Source organism: Lygodium microphyllum, chromosome 23, assembly GCF_053477565.2.
Source record: "Lygodium microphyllum isolate KBCC chromosome 23, Lygodium_microphyllum_v1.1.10, whole genome shotgun sequence".
Taxonomy (NCBI): domain Eukaryota; kingdom Viridiplantae; phylum Streptophyta; class Polypodiopsida; order Schizaeales; family Lygodiaceae; genus Lygodium; species Lygodium microphyllum.
The window spans coordinates 114,154,982-114,179,957 of NC_141157.1; the positions used below are offsets into that span (position 1 = coordinate 114,154,982).

Consider the following 24,976-nt stretch of genomic DNA (forward strand, 5'->3'; position numbering starts at 1 on the left):
TGTGCTTAGGATGCATTTGATTTTCTTTAGCTTCGATTTCATTCACCCATATTAAATAAGATTTACTACTTTTTTGTAATGCACGTTTAGCCTGAGTATGACTAAGCAATGGAAAATGATTAAAAGTGTGCATACCATGCAATGTGATTTGTTTCCCATTAGAATGAATTTTCATTGAATGAGTGGAATAATCTATATCAGGACTGTACTGATGACGCCAAGGCATTCCTAAGATAATGTTACTAGACTGCAAAGGCACAACTAAGAAATTTCTACGTTCAATATAATCACAAATTTTAATTTCTAAGCCATGCACCTCTTGTGTTCCATTGTATCTAGTGCCTAAGAATGCAGCCTTTGATGCGATAATGTGTAGAAACAGTATGTAAATTCAATTCTTTGACCAATTTTGCAGAAATAAAGTCGTGTGTGCTCCCATCATCATGTAAAACATTCTTTTCTTTACCATGCACAAGACATTTCATCGTTAATAAAAAATGGAGATTTGGTATACTTGGTAAAGTATCTGAAGTAGTACCAATGTCGTCATCGTCTTTCGTGAAATCCGATATTTCTTCATGTTCTTCATCTTATGTCACTCCCAAATAATTGATATGAACAATTGGCTTTTTGGATTGACAATTGGCCGCTAGATGTCTAGGTCGATGACATTTGTAACGACTATGGGTTTAGCTTTAGATACATTATTGGTAATAGCATGAAGTTTAAGAATGTTGGGATTTGGCTGGAGAGATGGCTTAGGGTTTGGATTTGTGTTTGATAGTAAAGCAAGTGGCCATGTTTAAGATTTACTAAATGAAGATGGAAGGAAACGACTTTGATTGAATCTTCAAAAATTTGAATTAAATTGTTTTTGTACCAAAATTACCATTAGTTTGAAATTTTCGTGGTCGCTTCTCTTGTCCTCAAATTTTGTCTTCAGTGTCATGGGCCAAGTAAATCGCATCTTCGAGAGTCATTGGCTTGAACATGTTGACCTCCGCATAAAAATGTCCAAGTAGGCCAAATATAAACTTGCGTTTATGGGTTGCCTCAGGTACATCTTCAAGCATTCGTAATTGCAATAAAGCATTCCAAAAACGCTCGGTATATTGTGAAATAGGCTCACGATTCCTTTGTTGCATCGATCGTACGTCATATAAGATCTTCAGATTGCGGTCCATCTTGGTTGACGGTAGATCGCAGATTGGCCAATTGAGCTTGCAAGGTTTGACATGCTCTTCGTTCCTCTTGAAGCTACATCATAATCAAATCCAGTTTTTGCTCCATCATTGGTTCGGGTAGGTCACCTTCAGCCATAAAATCTTCCATGGTTTGATCGGACATCCTGCAAAATTCCAAAAGACCTCACACACTCGAAATCTTGTTAGCGGGATGAGCGTAGCTCAACGTCGGGTTTACAAGGCTTATTAATATTTTTTATATGGCTTTTTGTGGTATTTCTTCTTTGCGAATGCAAAATTTGATATCACGGTCGTCTTCCAGGAAAATAATATTGCGTGTATACTGTGTGTTGCAAACTATTCGCTGGAATCTGGTTTTGTTAGTCCACAAGTGTGAACAGGGGCTTCCAGAGAGTTGAAGACAGGTTTGTGTTTAGCCCGGTGGGAACTGCCGCTATGGAAGAGAGTTGGTATTGAAACTTGAGACTTTAGAAAGCTTTGGATTTTAAAGCTTTAGAATTATAAAGCTTATGGAATTTTTGTAAATCGTGAGGACAAAAGGACGTCGTTTGGCAGTTTCGACGACATGCAGTACATACTGTCGCCGCCAAGACAGAAAAATTAGGGGCTTTAAGCTTTATAAAAGCTTTTTATAAAGCTTAATAAGCTTCTAATCCAAACTTAATGAAGATTTTCTTATCTTCTCTTTTTTAAAAAAAACATCTTGTTGGAGAAGCTTCCCGCGTGGTCCTCCGCCTTGCTGAAGCCGGTGCTTTGCGATCTGAGTGCGTAGCATGGGGTTCTTGACTGCCATGAACACGCTGGTATTGATGGATTGCCACAATACTAACTGTAGAGCTCGATCATTCCAGGAGCTCTGCCTTCGCACGAGATGGTAAGCGATTGGAAGTTCTCGATCTCAGCTTTACTCTGATACCACTAGTGCACAGATCGGATGCTGTATGTGTGCGTAGTGAGCACCGGAAGGTCTCCAAGAACAAAAGAACTCTACTTTTGCACAAATAACAAGAAAGAAAGCTTGCACGACATGAAGCAAAAGACTAATTGGGTACAATCTCTCCCCATGCCTTGTGTGAACGCTCCACAAAGCATGTATTTGATATATTATTCATCTCCAAGCTCAAAAAATAGCCCAATTTACAATTAGTATTGATGCCAGGAGGCATATTCCACGGTGGATTCCGTGAGGTTTTACGGTGGATTCCGTAAACTTAGATGACCGGGGCTCATACGCAAAGAGGATTCTTTGTGCGAGAAGTTGATGGGGACGCCTGTCCTTTTCAGGCGTTTCATTAATTTAGTGTGTACATGGATGATTCCATAGCGGGTGATTCCGCAAAATGCATATTAAATTAATAAACGTTTATGAGTTTAGAGTGCGCACTCGTAATAAATTAAGGTTAGGATTTATTTCTAACCAGTTGATTTATTTATGTAGCTGAAGACTGCTAGGTATTCACTTTTGTCGGTTTAATTGTGTTATTTTACTAACGATTGTGAATGCTTCAGTTGATGTGTAGAGATAGCAGCAGTGGCGGAGGAAAGCATTGGAGTCTAGCGGGTTTCCGATCTTTCGACTATATTTTGATAGGCGCCACGTCTATATTTTGATTATGTCTATAGAGACATCGACTATTTATTATTATTTTGTATGCGCTTATGCGCCTGGATATGTTATTTTTATTTGGACATTGAGATTGGGCGTGCCAGACTCTTTGGGCACCGTCCATTAGCTTTATTTTCCTATTTTTGGTAGAAAGCAAACTCAAAAGCTAAAAGCTTGTCATATTTTTGTAATTGGGCTATTTTTGAGCAAAAAGATTGAAAATATATATTAAATACATGCTTTGTGAAGCGCTCACACAAGGCATGGGGGAGATTCAACCCAATTTGTCTCTTGTCTCATGTCGTGCTTGCTTTCACATTGGTTTTTGTGCTAAAAAGTAGAGTGCTTTGTTCTTGGGGACCTTTGGGAATTCACTACGTGAGCTACCTGCGTCCGATCTGCGCACCAGTGGTATGATGGGGACGCCTGTCCTTTTCGGGCGTTTCATTAATTTAGTGTGTACATGGGTGATTCCATAGCGGGTGATTCCGCAAAATGCATATTAAATTAATAAACGTTTATGAGTTTAGAGTGCGCACTCGTAATAAATTAAGGTTAGGATTTATTTCTAACCAGTTGATTTATTTATGTAGCTGAAGACTGCTAGGTATTCACTTTTGTCGGTTTAATTGTGTTATTTTACTAACGATTGTGAATGCTTCAGTTGATGTGTAGAGATAGCAGCAGTGGCGGAGGAAAGCATTGGAGTCTAGCGGGTTTCCGATCTTTCGACTATATTTTGATAGGCGCCACGTCTATATTTTGATTATGTCTATAGAGACATCGACTATTTATTATTATTTTGTATGCGCTTATGCGCCTGGATATGTTATTTTTATTTGGACATTGAGATTGGGCGTGCCAGACTCTTTGGGCACCGTCCATTAGCTTTATTTTCCTATTTTTGGTAGAAAGCAAACTCAAAAGCTAAAAGCTTGTCATATTTTTGTAATTGGGCTATTTTTGAGCAAAAAGATTGAAAATATATATTAAATACATGCTTTGTGAAGCGCTCACACAAGGCATGGGGGAGATTCAACCCAATTTGTCTCTTGTCTCATGTCGTGCTTGCTTTCACATTGGTTTTTGTGCTAAAAAGTAGAGTGCTTTGTTCTTGGGGACCTTTGGGAATTCACTACGTGAGCTACCTGCGTCCGATCTGCGCACCAAGTATGCTTTAGCTTTTGTGTTTGCTTTTGTCCCAAAAAAGAATTAAATCTATTGGGCACCCAAGGAGTCGGGCAGCACCCAAATACAATATCCAATACAAATATTTAAACCGTGTGTCCATGTGCATATAAAAATAATAAATAAATATCAAGTGCGTCAAAATAAATATTGACGCCACGTCTAAGATGCACACCCATAAAAAATGATAATAATTTGAATATACGCTATCGCCCAGTGCTTCCCAACACCACCGCTGCCTGCTCTACACATCAACTGAAGCATTCACAATTGTTAGAAAATAATAAAATTAAACCGACAAAAGTGAATACCTATCTGTCTTCAGCTACAAAATAAATAAATTGGTTAGAACTCAATCCTAACATTAATTTATTACAAGTGCACACTCTAAAATCTTAAACTTCTATTAATTTAAATATGTATTTTTGCGGAATCACCCACTATAGAATCACCCACTTGCACATTAAATTAACAAGATGCCCGAAAAGGACAGGCGTCCCCATCGACTTTTCGCACAAGGAATCCACCTTGTGTATGAGCCTCGACAATAAATAAAATTTTACGAAATCCACCACAAAACCTCATGGAATCCACCGTAGAATATGCCTCCTCGCATCAAGTATATTGGTGCAGAAATCACAGATAAAACCACTAAGGTTGTATGGAGAGCAGCTTGAAACTATGATTGATGACGAATGGATGGAGCTTGATGAGTTATGCAAGTCCACCCTCATCTTGTCTCTCATTGAACATGTTCATTACAATGTGGTTGAGGAAGCACAGAGTGCTTGGGAACTTTGGGATAAGATCAAGAACCTCTATGACAAGAAAAGTCTAGCAAGTCAGATGTATTGACTGAAGCAACTTATGGACCTGCACATGAATGAGAATATGACAATGTCTACTCATTTGAGCTAGTTCCATGCTATTCTCAAGAACTTAACTTCACAAGGCATTACCTTCAATGATGAGGTTACTCTATTGTTTTTGCTTGGGACTCTAAGTGAGTCGTGGGATGTATTCCACACTGCCTTATGTGCTCCTGCTACTATTTTGAACCTGCCTGATATAGAGAGTGCTCTTTTGCAGGAAGAGATCAACCGTAAGAACTTGGATGCCTCTCATGTGTCATATACTTTGACTGTTAGAGGTAGAGATGGTAATGGAAAGAATGACCGTGGGAATGCCCGTGGTAGAGACTCGCAGAAGTCTAGGTCTAAGTCGCGTAGCAAGTCTTATGGGAGAAATGCTAATGTGACATACCACCATTGTTGTAAGAAGGGTCATATACGCCCACAATGTCATGAGCTATGCAATGAGAAGCGCAAAAGAAGGGGAAAGACAAAGTACCTTCTTTAGTATTTTTAGCCTTATTTGATCATAATTCCCACGTGTGTCTCCACGTGACACACTATTACTCACACTTTAACATGTGCATCTATGTGGCACAATTTTCTCTGCACCTCATATCCCTATGTACACCATAAAATATCTAGCACATAGAGTGCTTTCACACACATACATATGCACACACCCATAAGAACCGAAGCTTACATTCTCAACATCCCCTCTTAAGCAAGGGGTTTTACTTTACCTTGTCAGCCATCCAATGTAGCATTGCACAACCACAATTGCTACCTCTCAAACCCCCCCCCCCCCCCCCAATGCTATATTGGAGTGTTTAATTAACTAGACACATCTAGTCCACCATATGCTAGTCACTGTGTGTATACACTGCTCGTTTGAGGACTACTTGCTTGGGTGAATCCACCCCGTTCCTTTTGAATAATCACATTGTTTAAAAAAGGCATGACAAACCACTTGTACATCCAATATGTGCATGCTCTCACAACACACCCTCTCAAAGTCCTTTTGAGACCATGGCCTTGGGAAGAGAATCTCATCACAAGCCGTTTTCTTGCACTCCACACTTGAACACAAGTCAAGATTTACACGTATATATACAATACTTTCACATTTGAGTGTGTAAACAAGCTTTGTATAAAGCTAATAAAAAAAGTTAGAGGTGTTTTATTTTTAAAAAAACAAATAATGGGATAATGTATATGTTAGATGTTGTTTTTTCCTTCTTCTTCTTCTTCTGCTTCTTCTTCTTCTTTTGATGAATTATGCATTGCCATTGCCATTAATAGCAAACAACACTTGTGGAGAAGAGTGCTAGCAACAAGAGGAGGTTAGAGCAGGCCGAAAAGGCATCCTAGTTGGTGAAGACAGCTGCAAGGATTACATGTAGGGGAGAAGCAAAGGGAGTTCCAATAGTAATAGAGTCACTAATAAGATAACCTACTCTCCACCCTTTGAGACCATCTCTCTCTCTCTCTCTCTCTCTCTCTCTCTCTCTCTCTCTCTCTCTCTAAGCCATCTTATAAGGCAAGACTTATTGCTAAGGGTTTTAAACAGGAGCATGGAGTTGACTTTGATGAAGTCTTTTCTTCTGTGGTTAAAATGACCACCCTACGCTTGGTTTTGGCCTTAATCACACAGCTTGACTTGGATATGTATCAGATGGATGTCAAGACTACATTCTTGCATGGGGATTTGCACGATGAGATTTACATGGAGCAGCCTAAGGGATTTACAGAACCTTGCAGGGAGCACCTAGTGTGCAAGTTGAAGAAAAGTCTTTATGGCTTGAAGCAGGAACCTAGGGAGTGGTATCATAAGTTTTATGCCTTTATGCAGTCATAGGGCTATGGCAGGGGTGCTATGGATCCATGTCTTTACACGAAGAAAGCCCTGATGGCTCATTGCTTATTTTGGTACTTTATGTGGATGATATGTTGATAGTAGGGAAAGCTCATGATGAGTTGGATGCTCTTAAATCTCAGCTAAATAAGAGCTTTGAGATGAAGGATTTGGGACATGCCTCTCACATTCTTGGTATGCGAATTAAGCGCGACAGGCATCAGGGACTCCTCTACCTCTCACAGAGGGAGTGCATTAATAAAGTCCTTGAGAATTTCCGCATGCACGAAGTGAAGCTTATTGGTTGTCCATTACCTTCTTATGTGAAGGTCTTACAGGCTGATTGTCTGCAGATAGATGAGCAGAGGGCCGAGATGGCCAAGGTCCCTTATGCATCAGTCGTGGGTAGTTTGATGTATGCCATCATAGCCACTCATCCAGATATTACTTTTGCAGTTGGTGTTGTGGCACACTATATGGCTACACCTAGTAGGAAATATTGGGATCTTGTGAAGGGTATCATGAGGTACCTAAAGGGCATAGCAGATATGTGTATTTGCTATGGTATCCAAGATACAGGAGTTGTGGGGTACACAAACTCTGATTATGCAGGACATGCAGATAGCAGGAAGTCCACTTATGGCTATGCATTTACCTATGCTGGAGGCGTTATCTCTTGGATGTCCAAGGTTCAGAAGTGTACGGCTCTCTCTACCACTAAGGCCGAGTATGTTGTAGCCACTGAGGCTTGCAAGGAGGGCATATGGTTGGGCCGTTTGGTTCATGACCTTGGGATTGATGCTACACCTATGCTGCATTCAGATTCTATGAGTGCTATTCAGCTAGCCAAGAATCTGGTCTTCCATGCGAAGATGAAACACATTGAGGCGAGGTATCACTTCATACGTGGGGTCATGGAGGACAGGTCTGTTGACCTTGTCAAGATCTCCATTGATGAAAATCATACAGATCTGCTCACAAAAAGCCTCACCACTAAGCGCTTTGCCTTCCTTAGGAGATTGATGGGCATTGGATGAGATGACGTTTTTTCTCATCCTATTGTACATGTGTGCATTGTACTGTCTTTTCTTTTTCTTTTCACTCCTCACTGGGATAGATTCGCCTTTAAGTGGGAGGTTATTGGGGGTAAAGGCACCTCCGTCTAGCCACCCGTGTATTACTACACTAACAGTACCCGCCACTGCACATTGCAAGTGGCAGGTGCCCATCACTGTCACTTTATTCTTTATTCTTTTAGTGATAGTTTGAATAAAGGAAGGCCCGATCACACATTGTGACAGTTGGAGTTCCCATTTTGTCTCTCTCTTTTTCTTACTCTTGCTCTCCCACCATAGCTCCTCCAAGCAAGCTTTGATCCTTCTCACCTTTCATTTATTTCCAAATAGTTTGCTACAATGGCACAACCTTCTATAGTTTCAACACAGTGTGAAAATTATTCCTTTTTTGGAGCGAGCATAAAGATGATATTATTCTATTTTCTCTATTGGGAAAACTATACGTAGCTTTAATATATAGTGGAAACCATTCCTAATACAAAACTTACGTTAAGATGACATTATTTTTTTCTTTATTAGGGGATGAATCTTTTGTAAAACATTGCTTTTGCAATGAATCTCTTCAATTCCTCCTTGGTTGTAGATCTCCTACTATTTTCCATAGCTTCCTTCCCTTTCAAATAGTGTTGTTTCCTTTATTTTCAACTTGTTAGAGTGCTTATGGTTGATGGTAGTTTTCCCTAGCTACGTATCAAAAAGGCATCTCCAAAGTCATTGATCCAAGAAGGCAATGCACCTTCTTTAGTCTTTTTAGCCTTATTTAATCATAATTCCCACGTGTGTCTCCACGTGACACACTATTACTCACACTTTAACGCGTGCATCTATGTGGCACAATTTTCTCTGCACCTCATATCCCTATGCACACCATAAAATATCTAGCACATAGAGTGCTTTCACACACATACATATGCACACACCCATAAGCACAGAAGCTTACATTCTCAACATCCCCTCTTAAGCAAGGGGTTTTACTTTACCTTGTCACCCATCCAATGTAGCATTGCACAACCACAATTGCTACCTCTCAAACCCCCCCCCCCCCCCCCCAATGCTATATTGGAGTGTTTAATTAACTAGACACATCTAGTCCACCATATGCTAGTCACTGTGTGTATACACTGCTCGTTTGAGGACTACTTGCTTGGGTGAATCCACCCCGTTCCTTTTTGAATAATCACGTTGTTTAAAAAAGGCATGACAAACCACTTGTACATCCAATATGTGCATGCTCTCACAACACACCCTCTCAAAGTCCTTTTGAGACCATGGCCTTGGGAAGAGAATCTCATCACAAGCCGTTTTCTTGCACTCCACACTTGAACACAAGTCAAGATTTACATGTATATATACAATACTTTCACATTTGAGTGTGTAAATAGGCTTTGTACAAAGCTAATAAAAAAAGTTAGAGGTGTTTTAAAAAAAAAAAACAAATAATGGGATAATGTATATGTTAGATGTTGTTTTTTCCTTCTTTTTCTTCTTCTTCTTCTTCTTCTTCTTATTCTTCTTCTTCTTCTTTTGATGAATTATGCATTGCCATTGCCATTAATAGCAAACAACACTTGTGGAGAAGAGTGCTAGCAACAAGAGGAGGTTAGGGGAGGCCGAAAAGGCGTCCTAGTTGGTGAAGACAACTGCAAGGATTACATGCAGGGGAGAAGCAAAGGGAGTTCCAATAGTAATAGAGCCACTAATAAGATAACCTACTCTCCACATCCTTTGAGACCATCTCTCTCTCTCTCTCTCTCTCTCTCTCTCTCTCTCTCTCTCTCTCTCTCTCTCTCTCTCTCTCTCTCTCTCTCTCTCTCTCTCTCTCTCTCTCTCTCTCTCTCTCTACAATAATAGCATGTCCAATCACATCTCTATCATCGCTAAAAGTAGTAGGCTAGAGATAAAAAATCAACAAACTATATTCATTGGTTAATATGGACTATGAAGATGGCCATGGTGAGGAATATGCCAAGGGTGAGATAAGATAAATAAATAAATAAATTATATATATATATATAGATTGGACATGCTATTATTGTAGAGGGGATGCACCTTCATGATCCTTTCCATGTTGGCCATCTTGCGTATGTGCTAGTTATTTGCTTGTCCATTCCATTCCTACTTCTAGATCTGTACAATCAAATGATATTGGTGGCACGCCCTTATGTTTGCATCTTTTGCTTTGTGATGACAACTATATGAACTTATCAACTGAGCACACTCATATTGCCAAGAAATGATTACGATTTGAGCCTCCTTTCATGTCATACGATGTCTCTGCCATCCTAATAATTGCTCATTGTAGCTACAACTAATGAAGCTCCAATAAAAAAATTTCCCCCTTTTTTTGCCAAATGATTAGCCAGGCTCCCCACTTCTCTAGCTCTATGCTAAGAAACTCTAAAATTTTACTTGGTTGAGCTTGGGCTATTTTCTTTCTCATTGACCTATCACTCCTCCTCTACCATCTTGTGGTGGATCTAAGTAGCCTATCTTTTCTAAAAATCATCTGGTTTCACAAACATCGAATCCTGCCATGGTGAAGCTGGTTGAAAAGCAGATAATGGATTATATTATTAACGTTGGTCTTGTAGGTTGAGTAGATGTGGCTATAGTCTCTATGCACCCGAAAGTGTTGGTGTATGCGTCAAAAATAATTAAGATGGGATTTCCCAAGAATGGCAACATCTTGTACTAATTACAACCCAAACGAGCCATCTAATTAAAATTATCTCATTGAAAATATTTATTTGACCAATGAAGCAACCTGGATGTGGTCAATACTTCTACCTATAATGAATTAGCTTCCTTTCATCTTAGTCAAGAGGATAGCTCTAAGTCAAATGAGCAAAAGGCTAAAATGGCCAAAAGTCCTTTTGCATCCATAGTTGGTTACTTGATGTATGCCACGGTTCCTACACATTCAAGCATTGCCTATGTAGTGGGAGTGGTTAGCAAGTATATTGCAAACCTTAGCAAGAAGCATTGGGAGATGATAAAGAGTATTATAAGATAATAGCATGCCACTAGAGTTATGTGTATATGCTTTTGGAAGGAAGGATGCATCTATTCTTGAATATGTAGATGACAATTTTATAAGGAATGTAGACTCTCGGAGGTGATGCGAAGCGGAACACGTGGCAAATCTACCAAATCAAATCTCAATCATAAACAAAGAATTTAGTTCTTTAGTAATAATTATATCATTGTCCTTAGTATTATTAATTAATTAATTTTTTAAATATAAATTATTTTAGAATATGAGATTTAAGATATACTTTTATTGAAATAAGCTTTCTTTATGGAATACTTGTTATTTTCTTAATGTGGTTAAGTTTAGAAGTTTTTTCTAGCTTTCTTTATAAAAGCAATAGGATTGCGCGCAACATACGAGAACAATGTGAAAACTTATTTTTTTTCGTTTTTTCCTTATCCGGAATCGGAATTCAGAGCTTCAAGAGTCGTTATGGGGGTTTTGGCACACTCCGGACACAATGGTGATGTCAAAACATCAAGATTCAGAGCACAGAATGTTCTGTAGCAAATGCAACATGTTACAGAATACCCTTGACTCTTAAAACTCTGTATTTCAATTGATATTTGTACTTTCTTTGTAATTATATGTAAGATATATATGCAAATATCTATGTAAATTTATAATATATAATTAAGGATGGCAAACCATGGCTCTTGCCATGGGGGAGGTTGGGCCCAATTGTGTGTTTTTCTCTTGTCTTTCTCAATGTATTGAGTTATTAAAATCCTCTTATGTTTGTTTGTATTTAATAGTTGAGATGTTTGATTTATTCAATTTTTCCGTTTAAACTTATAACTTACAAATAGAGTAATAATTTTAAGAATAAAATTTACACTTGGACTTACGCTAACGTCTAATGTTACCCAAAGACACCATTACCTACTCTACGCATCAACTGAAGCATTCACAATTATTTATAAATAAAATAAACAAACAATAGTGAATACATAGCAGTCTTCAGCTACAAATAATTAAAATAGGTTGAAACAGTCCTAACCTTAATTTAATTCATGTGCGCACTCTAAACTCATAAACATCCATTAATTTGATATATATTTTGCAGAATCACCCGCTGTGGAGTCACCCACATGCACATTAAATTAACATGACACTCGAAAAGGACAGGTGTCCCCGTCAACTTCTCGCACAAGGAATAAACCTTGTGTATGAGCCCCGGCAAATAAATATAGTTTTACGGAATCCACCGTAAAACCTCACGAAATCCACCATGGAATAAAAAAACTCATGGAATCCATCGTGGAATATGCCTCCTGGCATCAGGAGGTCTAATATAAGCTTTGTATTTACTTTCATGAGTAGTACAATCTCTTAGGTCTCTCTATTTTAGCCATACATAGCTTTACTACCACTAAGGCTAAGTATGTTGCAGTTGTTAAGAGGTACCAGGAAGCTATAAGGCTCACTTATCTATTGGAAGACTTGGGTATTATAGGAGATGCTCCTACATTGCATTGTGATAATTAGAGTGCCATTCAATTGGCATGGAACTCTGTCTTTCATGCAAATACAAAGCACATTGAGGTGAAGTATTACATCATAAAGGAGGTGTGTGATGACCAATGCATGGAGCTTACCAATGTCCATACGGATGATAACCTTGTAGATCTTCTCATGAAGAGTTACCTTTTGAACACTTTGCATACTATAGAGTATTGATAGGAATTAGATAGTATCTTTGTTTTCTTCTTATACTCCCATAAAGGCACATTGGCCTTTATTTGGGAGGTTGCTGGGGGTGAAAGCCAATGGCCAATAGTTGGGCAAGCACCCCTTATATAAGTACATGCTATATATAAGCGAGGATAACAAAGAATAAGGGTGCCATTCATTGTATCCACAAAGCTTTGTTGTGTGCTTCTCCTTGTATCAATCCTCTTGCACTCTATAGGTTCTGCCTTACATCCCATTGTTGCTTCTCTTATGTGAGCCATGGAGAAATAATATGGTTCACCATAACCATAGGCTAAATACTCTACATGGTCACTATCAAGAATCGTGTGGTGGGGGGACTTGCTTGAGTTGCTGTGCCAAATACATACCATACACACAAGAGGAAGCTCACTCAAGAATAGTAGAAGAGAGATGGAGACCAAAACATATTCTTCCCAGTTTTTTTATTCTTCTTTCTCCATAATATCATGTACACAAAGTATAGATAAGATACAACATAAAGGAAAGTGGCCTACCAAGTCAAACAACGCATAACTGATGATATTAATTGACTGGTACTATAATTATGCTAGTTGTAGGCAAGTGCAATGAACTAAATATAATAAGTGACAAGTCAATGGCCATGTGAGGATCATAATGACCACCAATAGGCTAAGTGTAGATGTGTGGATCCATCTAGCCAAGCAGTCCATCACATCAATGTCTACACGTGTTGAGCTTGCCATCTCAACACTCCCCTTTAAGCTCAATTGTATCTATGCAAACCCAAGTGAGATTCAAAACTTTCAAAGCATCTCTGCATCTAATGCCTTTGTGAAAATGTCAGCTATCCGCTCTTGTGTACTGACATATACTAAGTCAATCTCTCTTGCAAGTACATTCTCTCTCACAAAGTGATCATGCATCTCAATGAATTTTGTCTTATCATGGAACACATGAATCCTAGCTAGCAGTATGTTGCTCATGTTATCACAATGAATGATAACTGGATCATCTCCCTATACATTGAAATCACCTAATAACTTTTGCAACCATATCACCTCGTATGCTATCATAGAAACACCTCTGTATTCAGCCTCTACACTTGATAAAGCAATTGTAGGTTGCTTTTTGCTACTCCATGTAACTACTGCACTACCAAGGGAAAACATGAATCCACTGGTAGATATTCTATGAGACATGCTACCAACCCAATTTGCATTTGTGTATCCAAACACTTGTATATCCTTGCCTGCCTCATAAAAAAGACTATAATGCAAAGTGAACTTCACATACTTTAATATGCTTCTAATTGCATCTAAGTAAGGCTTTCTAGAAATTTACGTAAACTGACTAACAAGGCTAATAGCATAGCTCAAATCTAGCCTTGTGATAGTCGTGTAAATGAAACTCCCTAATATTCTCTTAACCATAGTAGGATCTTCTATCTCATCCCAACATTAGCACTTAACCTTACATTTTGCTCCAATGGCACTAAAAGAGGTTTACATGTTGTCATACCATACTTCGATAACATATCTAAGCCATATTGCCTTTGGGACAGCCATATATCATCATCTCATTCGATCACCTCAATACCAAGAAAGTACCTTAGCTCACCTAAATCCTTCATCTCAAACTTCTTCTTTAAATAATCATTAACTTCAACAATCCCACTATCACTCTCATCGATAATAATCAAGTCATCCACATAGATGACTGTGATGACCAAACTTGCATCTCCCTTTCTTACATAAAGTGAGTGATCAACATTAGAAATATAAAAGCCAATGTTGATAAGATACTCTTGGATCTTGTTAGACCATGCTCTCGGTACTTGCTTTAGCCCATAGGGCGCCTTCTTTAACTTGCACACATATCTAGGATACTCTAACTCCTCATAACTTGTTGGCTACTCCATATACACCTCTTCTTGTAATTCACCATGCAAGAAGACATTCTTGATATCCATTTCTTGCAAAGTCCAACATTTGGTTGCTGCCAAAGCAATCATGCATCTAATAGTTGCCATTTTAGCAACTGGATTGAATGTCTCTTCACAATCTATGCCATATGTTTGAGTATAACCTTATACCTACTAACAAAGCCATCTGCATTATGCTTGATTTTATAAACCCACTTATAGCCAATAGATTTTTTGCCCTTAGGCAATGGTACTATATCCCAAGTCTTATTGGGACTGAAGGAATACTAAGCTCATCATGCAAACTCTCTGAACCACCAAAATCTCCATAAAATCCGAATTGACTATAGATGCATAATTACTATTCGACACTTTCTTCTTCTCCTTATCTTTACTTGCAACACTTATAGAATGCATCTAAAGATGCAGAGCTACTCCTTAGTCTCCCACACCAAAGGCTAATTGTAGATGTAGCACCATATTATATTTTTGGTCCACTAAGGCTCCATGATTCTTACTTTTCTTTCTGCACATGACTATCATCATCTTCCAATGCATCACCACTAGATGCACACCAACTACTCATCTCATCAAAATTAACATCCATGTTCACTTTGAACTCACCTATGATGACATGATTATAACAACGATACCCTTTTTTTCCTCTAAAGACTATCTAATAAGATACATTTTTCAACCTTTGGATTAAGCTTCTTTCATAGCTCATCTAGTATATGAACATATTCAATATAGCCAAACACTTTCAAGTGTGACACATCGAGCTTCTTGCCTGCAAAACATTCTTTAGGGGTCATCCCCATAAACTATAGATGTGAGAGTTCTATTTATAATATAGATAGCAATATGAATAGCTTAAGACCAAAAGTATTTTGGCATACAACTCCTATCAATGCCCAGTAACTTGTACAATATGTCTATTTTTCCTTTTTGCAATCCCATTTTGTTGTGGAGTATATCTGCAAGTAAACAATCTCTTTATCCCATGAGTCCTCAAGAAGTCACAAAACTCATTAAAGAGGTACTCTATTCCTCCATCTAATCTCAAGCATGTATATTTCAAGCTTGTTTGTGTTTCAACAACAACCTTGAAAGTTTTGAAGTACTCAAATACATCACTCTTTTCCTTTATGAAAGATACATACAGCTTTCTTGAACAATCATTAATAAACATTCTCAAAATATTTGTTTGCCACCAAGAGATATATTGTGTAGATCCCCAAACATCTGTATGCACAACATCAAGTATGTTTTTCCTCACATCTTTGTCATGCGAAAAATGTTGTCTTGCTTGCTTACTAAACTAAAATGCTTTACATACTTTATGAAACTCTGCAACTCTAAAAACAAGCAACCATATATTTGGATTGTATTAATTTTAGCCTTTGCATATTTGCATGCCCAATACATTCATGCCATATTTCAACGTTTGCAACACTCATTTTCCTTTTACATACATAGTAGCATTCATAGAAGGAATTCCAATATCTAAAGTGTATATTTGGCCAACTCTACTTCTATTCGCGACCAACCTGCACTATCATTAAATTCTCCTACAAAACAGCCTTTTGCATTAAATCAATCTTGCAACCCTTGCTCTATCATTTGGCCAATAAACACTAAATTCTTTGCTGTTGATGGCACATGTAATATATCTAACAAACTCTTTGTCTAGCCATCATGCATCAATGATAAGGAAACCTTTCTGATTTGTGAAATTAGGTGGCATATGAATCATCACCCGTTTGCACATAACCTGGATTTTGCAAATCCTACATCCCTCCAAACCATTTAATATGACTAATTATATGGTTAGATACACTTGAATCGATATACCATACATCATCATGTGTCCCCTTTCTTGTAATAGCATTCATCATATATTGCATAACAAATAGACGCTCATTTTTGTCTTCATTCTATTGTGAAGACGATGCATAGTTTCTTAGTTGCAATTTACCACTATGGATATAATCCTTCTTAGCATAACAATGGGCTACATACATGACCTGCTTTGCCACAATAATGATAAACAATACCAAAATTTTCAGAACCTTTGTTTTGGCATCCACTTCTTCCTCTAGAGCTCTCTTTGCCACTAAAGTTTCCAGGACCTTCTAAAACTTGCATTTCACCAAGTTGTTGTTTAATCTTTCTTGCTAGTTATTACCAGCATGTCCCATACCATGTCCATTTGAAGAGGATCTGCTACGTCCCCTTTTTGAACTTGAGTAAAAATCTTAGACATTTTCACCACTTTTTTCAAATGATTCACTCTACATATTGATCTATTCTGTGATCATGAGAGAGATCAACTTGCTTGAGTTAAATCTTTCATGCCTTTGTATTTACTAAAAACTTATTCTCAAAATTTGTCCAAATTGCATGTGAAGTTTTTGCATTTTTTATATGCCCAGCATAGTATTATCAATGATTGTAGATAGCCAACACATCACCTTTTTATCTTTTACATTCCATTCTTTTCATACCTTTAATTCATTTGTAGTCGTAGGGTTACTTAACTCTGGTTTAATTTTTTCACTTGAAACAAACTCATAAAGGCATTTTCCAATAAGAAAGTTTGTCACATGGAACTTCTATGATAGGTAGTTGTTATTGTCCAGCTTCTCAATGATGGGGTTTTCATTGTTCTTTGCCATTATCACAAGAACAATATAAAAAAACAAGCAAGTCTTTTGCAACCTTTCGCAATAAGTGCACAACAATATAATGAGTAGCCTTTTTCCACTCACTGATTAACAGTACATGTAATTTGCAAACTATTTGTAAATAAAACTTATGTTTGCTTTCTGGCAAACACCTCAAAACTTACAGATTTGAATCTGTAACCTGTGCATCCACTTTCTGTCGACGTAGTCGAAATTGTAGTATGTCCTAAAACAGTTGTCCACAACCTTATGTGTCTAAAATAGGGTCCAAAACAACCTTAGATGCCCAAAAAGGAAGCGAGAGAGCCCTAAAAGGCTAATTTGTAAAATATGCAATGCTCTACTCACACACCAAAGTGGACAATAACATATGAGCATCCATGGGTATCCACTCCATCTTCGTATGTAGATAAGGCAACACCTTGAACATAAGGTGGTAGTCCATAGATATAATCAAGATGGTGCCATGGTAGGCAAGTCTGAAAAGGAAGGTATAGTGTAGGGGAAGGGTTGTGCTATGATTATGTGTTCTCCATGGACATCATTATAATAGGTAGCTTAGAAAGAGAAGAAGAGTAGGAAATAGAAGAATATGGGAGAAAGAGATGGATCGAGGTTTCATGGAGGGGTTGCAGGTGATGTCCATGGTGATCCCTAACAAGAGATGGAGAAGGAGGCATAGGCAAGGGATTGTAGGGAGCCTTGGACATGGAGCCATTGTCGAAGACAATGAGGGTTAGGTAGGTTCCTGCATGTCCTCTCTCTTGAAAATATCTTATGTGAATGTAAATCAAAGCTAGATAATACCATGGATTCACCAAACTCTTCTCTCGATCGTCCCCTCTCTCACACGTTTTGATCAATCAAAAATTTCTTTGAGCATCACCTAGCTCTCTCTTCATGTATTCACCCCTCAAATCTCCTTTATCGATGCACATCACTATATGCTTAGCTTTAGTTGTTATTGACTATTTTTGGTAGTTTTTAAAAAATACTAATTTTAAATAAATGTAATTTACAAGTGGACCATCGAACCCACCTAGCGGCAATTTCTTTAGGACAACACACCACCTTCAACCTTATCATCGCACCATTGTAATAGCTATGCCCTAAGAGGGGCAATACTAACGAACATTTGGATGGGGTATCAGAAGTGCGCACTTGTTTCGCGTTCAAAAACTATACAATTTCAAAAATTTGGTTTTTAGCCAGTGCGAAATCTGCAGGAACGATGGTGATGATCCACGATCGGGTGAGCGCTTCATGTTCTGCAAGTCCGCATCAGGTATTTTTATGACCGTTTGCGCGGTCGAATGGCGGCAGAGGCCTTGGCACTGTAACATTTCACGATGATCATGCTTGGCGCCGCTCCTGCCACCGCTGGTGAGCTCCTTGCCCTGGCTCTTGTAATGCATCTAAGCAGCAGCAGCGTGGTAGGCTGTCCGATTGCTCAAAGCTACGTGTAAAGTCCAGAGTTTAAAGCAAGTTTGAAACCTCCGTCTAGGGATCATTTGAGTAGGAAATGCATCTCCCAGTTCACCGTCATTTTTCTCATTGTGATACCTGCTGCTTGCTGTACTGCAAGTCCGATGAGATGTAAAATTATAATTCCCCTTTGGGAATGCCAAGTTCCTTGCATGGCTTCCACTATTTTTCTACTTAAAATTCAGTGATTATCGAGATCTTATCACATGAGCTATAGCATAAGGTTTGTACCTTGATGCTTTCAATTTGTATATTTAAGCATAGCTAGACAGCCACACAAAGCTTAGCAGTGTCAAAATTAAGGATATTTTTATCACAGGAGTCGTTGTAGGTTTGTACCCTCATTATCTTTCAGTTTACAACGTTTAACCACAGGTAGACTGCCACACAAGTTACGCATCTCAAGGATCTGACGCTATGGTTGTATAAATGTATATCTGTATTGTTTGCAGAAAATGGCCAGGTTATGTCTTTGATTGATCGCCTCACCCAAACACGCTTCTCTAGTATTCCTTTCGCAGCTCCAAAGGCTTCATCACGGACGACTGAAGCAGCACTTGTATGCCTTTTACGATTCTTGAGTTTCAAGTTATAGACAACATTTCAGTTCACTCTATGTTAGATGGCATACTCTGTTAAGTATTCTACCTATAATGCAGGTGCAAGATGTTCTCAAAATGCTCCAAGGATATCCCAGCAAATCTTTCTCCTGGGATGAAGCAAATCAGGAGTTCCATCTTGAGACTGGGGTCCATTTGTCGCACCTTTCTCTTTTGAGTGTCAGCTGTTTGGTTCAACGTTTTGTTTGTGCTGCATCAAGCTTGCGCAGGATAGGTACATTTGTCAAACGGGTTGCAGATGCTTCTTGCACTGTTGGATCCTTGCGGTTACAGGCGCCTCCCACCCTGCAAGCTTTTGCAAGTGCCGTCTCCATGCGGCTTGAGGTAGTACCATTTTGTTAATTGGTTTATGTGTTTGTGTAACTAGCAGCATAATTTGATCCAATAGAGGGACCTCTTTGAAGCATTTACGCAAGGTAGCATTGGAAAGAGAGCTGGTGGCTGTAGGAGGCGGTGCTGGAACAGCTGTGACTTTGCTGAGCCTGTTAGGGAGCCTTTCTTGGTAAGTTCAAAATTGAGGTGGAAATGCTCTGAATATCATTATGCTGCATTTGTAGATGCTACAGCTGTAGCTATATCTTCAGCCCAAGGTAACTGCAGAATGTTTCACACCTTGAAACATTGCATTCCAGCGTGAAATGTTTTGTCCTTGGGTAGGTCCTAAGTGAAATGCCACATGAAACAACAAAATAACAAATTCACAATACATTTAGTCAAGAGGCTTTTAATAGAAATTGCTTTCCCCCCTTGGAATGAAATGGGTATGTGAAACATTGCATACTGAAATGTTTCATTAATAAAACACATTTCGGGCTTCATGCTTGGTGAAACATGTTTCATGGTTACCATGGTCATAGGTTTCCATGAAATGATTAGGTGCAGGCTGATAAACTTGGAAAATGATTAGCCAATGTGTGAACACGGGCTGCATAGATTTGAAAAGATGGCCCCTGTTATACAAAATGTAGTTGTTGAGCTTCTGATGAGAAGGCTCTTTATGCAAATCAATAAAGTGTCAGTATAACTGAACGTTATTCTGTCATACAAGTTTGAACAGCATTGAAGAAGAATTGAATGTGAATTGCATTTTCAATTGTAAATAAAATTACTAGGTCTATGGATGGTTTTGGATGTCTTTTTGGCTTGGTGAATTGCATCTTATCTCTCTGGATTTTGGATATTGCACTATTTTGAGTAAGCAATCATAAGTTGACTCACTCAAATAGGCAGGGTCTGTGCAGGTGCTGAGTTTCTGGAACAGGTTGTAAATGAGGCTATTCCTCATGGTAATATACTCTGCGAAGAGGGATTATCGGCAGGAGAGTTGGGTGCTCACATATTATCATTTCTTTATGACAAGATGTCTGATTTTTGCTTACTTCAAGATGGAGAGGTGAGCTGCTTCATGCAATGTACTCATGAATTCTGGTGTTGACTGGTTCTTGATGATGAATCTGTGCGTTTTGTTATGCAGGAAGAGCCTTATGGCACTTTACTTATGCTTTTTGCTGGCAGTATACAACCTTTAGTGGAATCCCTGGATATGTGGCTACATGAGGGAATCCTTGATGACCCTTTTGGTGAGGTGCACAATCCAACTCAAGTGGCTTCTGATTTATCTCAAGTGCTCTGACTGTGTAGTTGTACCATGAACTAACTGTGTTTTTGTTGTTAATTTTTATTTTCTGGTGGCATGGTCCAGATGTTCTTTTATGCCAACAGTTCTATTGCAATTGAGGACTCCACATTCTGGCAGCAAGGTTTTCATCTGCGTTATTTCAAGTCTCCAAAGCTTGTTGATGATACCCAAAGAAGAACATCTGAAAGTGCGTTGCATCCTTTTGTTGACAGCTTAAGCAATAAACACAAGGTTTCCCTAAATGTAGCACCCTACGAATTACAACCCGACAGTGCTAAGGTGATCAGTTTGGCTAATGTTAAAGATGTTCTCGTGTGCCCTAATTTCCTTCAGCCAGTGGCCAAGTCAATCCTTTCAGCAGGAAAGTCTCTTCAGCTGTTACAACATGTGCATCGTGATGCAGCAGATGAGTTTAGTAGGAATGATCAAACACTTGCTGCCTCATCTTTGTTGCCATTAGTGGGTGGCCTTCGTCCTACATCTAAAATGCAAAAGATGCGGGAAGAAAGTGACCAGTTTCGTCTACAGGTTCCAAAAATGGCCAATCCTTATCAAGATTCAGTGCATGAAGATTCAGTGCATGAACAGGTTGTCTTGAGTGAGATAAAAAAACTGACACGTCAGTCCCATTCTAAAATATTGGAACCCAAAGATGACACTGGTAGTGAATGTGTGGGCCTAGAATGGTCTTGCATTCTTCCTCCTTTGGACGATCATGATCTTCACAATGCCATTTTTGCAAATGCGACAAATGCTTTGCATCATGCCAAAGTGCCAAGTTCTGCCTCATCTGATGAAAGCTTTAATGCCAGCAAAAACCCAAGCAATATTTTGGCAGGCACTGATTATGGTTCTGGGTATGGTTGTGGCAATCTGTTGTTAAAACATGTAAAGCTGGATTTAAAGGCAATGAAACGGCTCTTTCCACTTCCAACTGTTCTACCATCATCCAAAGTATTACCCTTGTTAATTTCTTTTTGGGTAAATGTATGTTTTAAGGTCATGTATCTTGTTGTCATGGCTGACTTTTTTTTTCCTCTTTATGGCAGGAAGGCTTGGCTAGGTTCAGCTTGCATCCCACCTCTCGATATAGAGTTGCTGCAGTAATGTTTTACTGGTTGCGAAAGGCTGAGCTCAAAGTGACACCTTTGCCTCAGATATTGGTTCAAGATTGTTTAATTCAGTCTATTCAAAAGCAGGTATGCTCCGATTTTACTTGAAACAGTTCTGTGGATACATCCTTTCTCTTGTGTATTCCAAAGAAAAAATGGATTCCGTTTAGTGGGATGCATGCTCTTAATATTTAAGTTTTGTTATGCAAAGTGGCAAAACAGCACTCTAAAAGGGGTGAAACATGGAAAGGCATGGAAATGTTTTGGCTGCCATTTTGTCATATATGGAGACCATGAAACGAGGAAATGGTTGGCCAAAACGTTGTTAGAACCTTAAAGAGTGCTTTAAACTTATTTGTGCTGTTTTTTCACATCAAATGTGAAACGGGCTGTTATGTTTCTAACCAAAACAACTCAATGCCATGATTCAGTCTGGTTGACAAAATACAGCCCATTGTGATGCTGTAAAGAAATGGAACCTAGAGCGAAACCTCAAAGCACTAGCACATACAAGCAACTCAAATCCCCAGATAAACACACCACACCACAGCTTAGTAAGTAATTGGTAAGGGTTGATGCTGATATAATTTGTGTGCAACTGGAGAAGATCCAGTTTGGGCTCCTCAAGATGTGGAATCAAGGAGCAAATCGAATTCTAGGATTGCTGGTAACAGAGAACAGCAGGTGGTTTTAAAATAGTATTGGATTGTGCTTGGTTTGCTGAGGATTGGGAACTTGGACGTACTCCTTGATCAAATTCATCGTGACCTTGGTCTTCTCTGTCCATGGATTTTATAACAGATCTTTCCAAATCAGACAAATATGACTCTATTCTTGTTGTGGTAGATAGGCTCACAAAAATGGCACATTTCATCCCTATCACCAAGACCATCATAGGTGTAGTTATTGCTAGACTCTTCTTAGATACATTTTCAGATTACATGGACACCTAGATGACATCATCAACGATTGGGGTTTCCAATTCATATCTAGTTTTTGGAAGAGCCTTTGCAACCTCTTTGGAGTCCAAGTTAAGTTATCCACAGCCAATTATTCACAAGCTAATGGTCAAATAGAACGGGTAGATCAAGTCTTGGAACAATATCTCCGTTGCACCATCAACTACCATTAGAATGATTGGTTTGAGCTCTTGCCCTTTGTAGAGTTTGCTTATAATAATAGTATCCATGTATCTATCAAGCAAACTCCTTTCTTTTCAAACTATGGTCAGTATCCAAGGGTGGATGTACATCTCTTTAATCAAGTAAAGAACCTTGCCACCCGAGATAAATCTCAATACCTAGCAGATATACACCAAGAACTCAGGCAAGAGACCCAAAAGCTTAGAATCGGTACAAGCACTATGCGGACTAGCATTGTTTCCAACATCCAGCATACAAAGTCTGTGATAAAGTATGGTTACTGGAGCATAACCTCCAAACAACAAGGCTCTCCACCAAGTTAGACTACTAGAGATTTGGGCCCTTTACTATCGTAGGCTAGATCAATCTAGTTGCTTACTGACTTCAATTCCCTAGCACCATGAATATCCACGCAGTCTTCCATGTTTCCTTGCTCGAGCCATACCATAACTCACCACTGAAGGGGGAGAGATCCAATTGCCCACCACTTATCTAGATTGAAGATCATGAAGAATTTGAGGTCGAGCATGTCTTAGACCTGAGGATCTCTCGAGGTCAATTGGAATACCTTATTCATTGGAAAGGATATGACATCAACAATCACACTTGGAAACTTGCAAAATATCTCCAAAGAGCACCTCTCCAAGTTAAAGAATTTCACAAGAGGAATCCAATGAAACTTGGATCCAACCAGCAAGTCACTTCTCATGGAACTCGTCTCTAGAAGAGGGGGTGATGTCACGGACATGCCATGATCAAGTGTATGGATTAATTCTTGCTCATGCTATATGAATTTACACCCCATATGAACGCACCCTTAACAAGATATCCTCGAGCCAACCATGCGAATCTACCCTTGCCATGTCATCATAGAACCTTCTAGAAGATATGCCATGGCATTGCCTACATTATCGATAATGTCATCATGGAACGTTTTAGAAGATCTTTAGCTACTCTCCAACACCTATAAAAGGAGAGACTCGCAATAGAGCTCCTCAATATTGCCAATGCCAGTCTTGGGAGCTCAAGGAGTTGAGACCTCCAAGTAAGTAACTTCGAGTTCCAGTTCTAATTCTTGTCTAGTCATGGTATCTAGTCTTGTCTTGTCTTCCATTATACTCTTGTTGTCTTGTCACCTTGTAACCTCGTAGTACACAAGATGTTGTCTAGTACTGTCTTGTATCTTGTTTAGCCCATCGTGGGAGATCTTGTAATTTTGATATCTTGTATCCATACCTACGGTCCTGAGTTGTGGGATCCTTCATATCCTATCGAGTCTTACTGTCTATACCTATGGTCCTGGGGTTGTGGGATTTTTCGTATCTTGTTAAGTTATCATTGTACCTTGTGCCCCTATGTGGGATTATGTTGTAATTAGAATTCTTGTAACAAATCTTGCATCTAGTCTAGTCTGTTGGGCACAGTCTAGTGCTGCCATAACACTCCCCTTCCTTCCTCTTCTATTCCTTTTTCCTCTCCACTTGCTTCCCTTCCTCCTTTGACGGCTCCTTCTTCTTCTATTACTTTGTCTTTGAGTATTTCTACACTTCCCATCCCCTCAGGTGCCTTTTAGGTATGTTAGAGCTGTCATTAGGAGAGCTTTCTTCTTCGGATGAGGGGGATTTACCTTCATCTAGTGAGGGGGAGTCCCTATCCCAGATGTGCATTGCAGCTTGGAAGTACCGAAGGCTACTCAATCTCCTTCATAGCAAGATCTATCTATCACCATTCCTAGGTTGTATTAGCAGCTTATGCAAAAATCAAGTGTTTCTCACTTTCTTGCTACCCCCTTTAGGTCCATGCAGATCAGCTTGATTACAGACCCAACGGGATAGTTTACTCTATGTAAACTATGCTCTTATGATTAGCTCTAGTTTGCTC

General features: G+C 39.0%; 1 protein-coding gene across 2 annotated transcripts in view; it reads left to right on the forward strand.

Moving 5' to 3' along the window:
- Window positions 1-18,191: 18,191 nt before the first annotated feature.
- The window catches only part of LOC148016641 (uncharacterized), a 41,674-nt gene continuing 34,889 nt past the window's right edge, over window positions 18,192-24,976 (forward strand). The window contains exons 1-8 of one of the 2 annotated variants that reach the window (XM_087664164.1): window positions 18,192-18,480; window positions 19,035-19,141; window positions 19,242-19,526; window positions 19,607-19,704; window positions 20,433-20,595; window positions 20,677-20,787; window positions 20,905-21,795; window positions 21,891-22,040. In XM_087664164.1, coding sequence (XP_087520290.1) covers window positions 18,447-18,480; window positions 19,035-19,141; window positions 19,242-19,526; window positions 19,607-19,704; window positions 20,433-20,595; window positions 20,677-20,787; window positions 20,905-21,795; window positions 21,891-22,040 — 1,839 coding nt within the window. In that variant the 5' untranslated portion in view covers window positions 18,192-18,446. The remainder of the gene's footprint in view (window positions 18,481-19,034; window positions 19,142-19,241; window positions 19,527-19,606; window positions 19,705-20,432; window positions 20,596-20,676; window positions 20,788-20,904; window positions 21,796-21,890; window positions 22,041-24,976) is intronic. The other variant, XM_087664163.1, reaches the window with a different exon arrangement.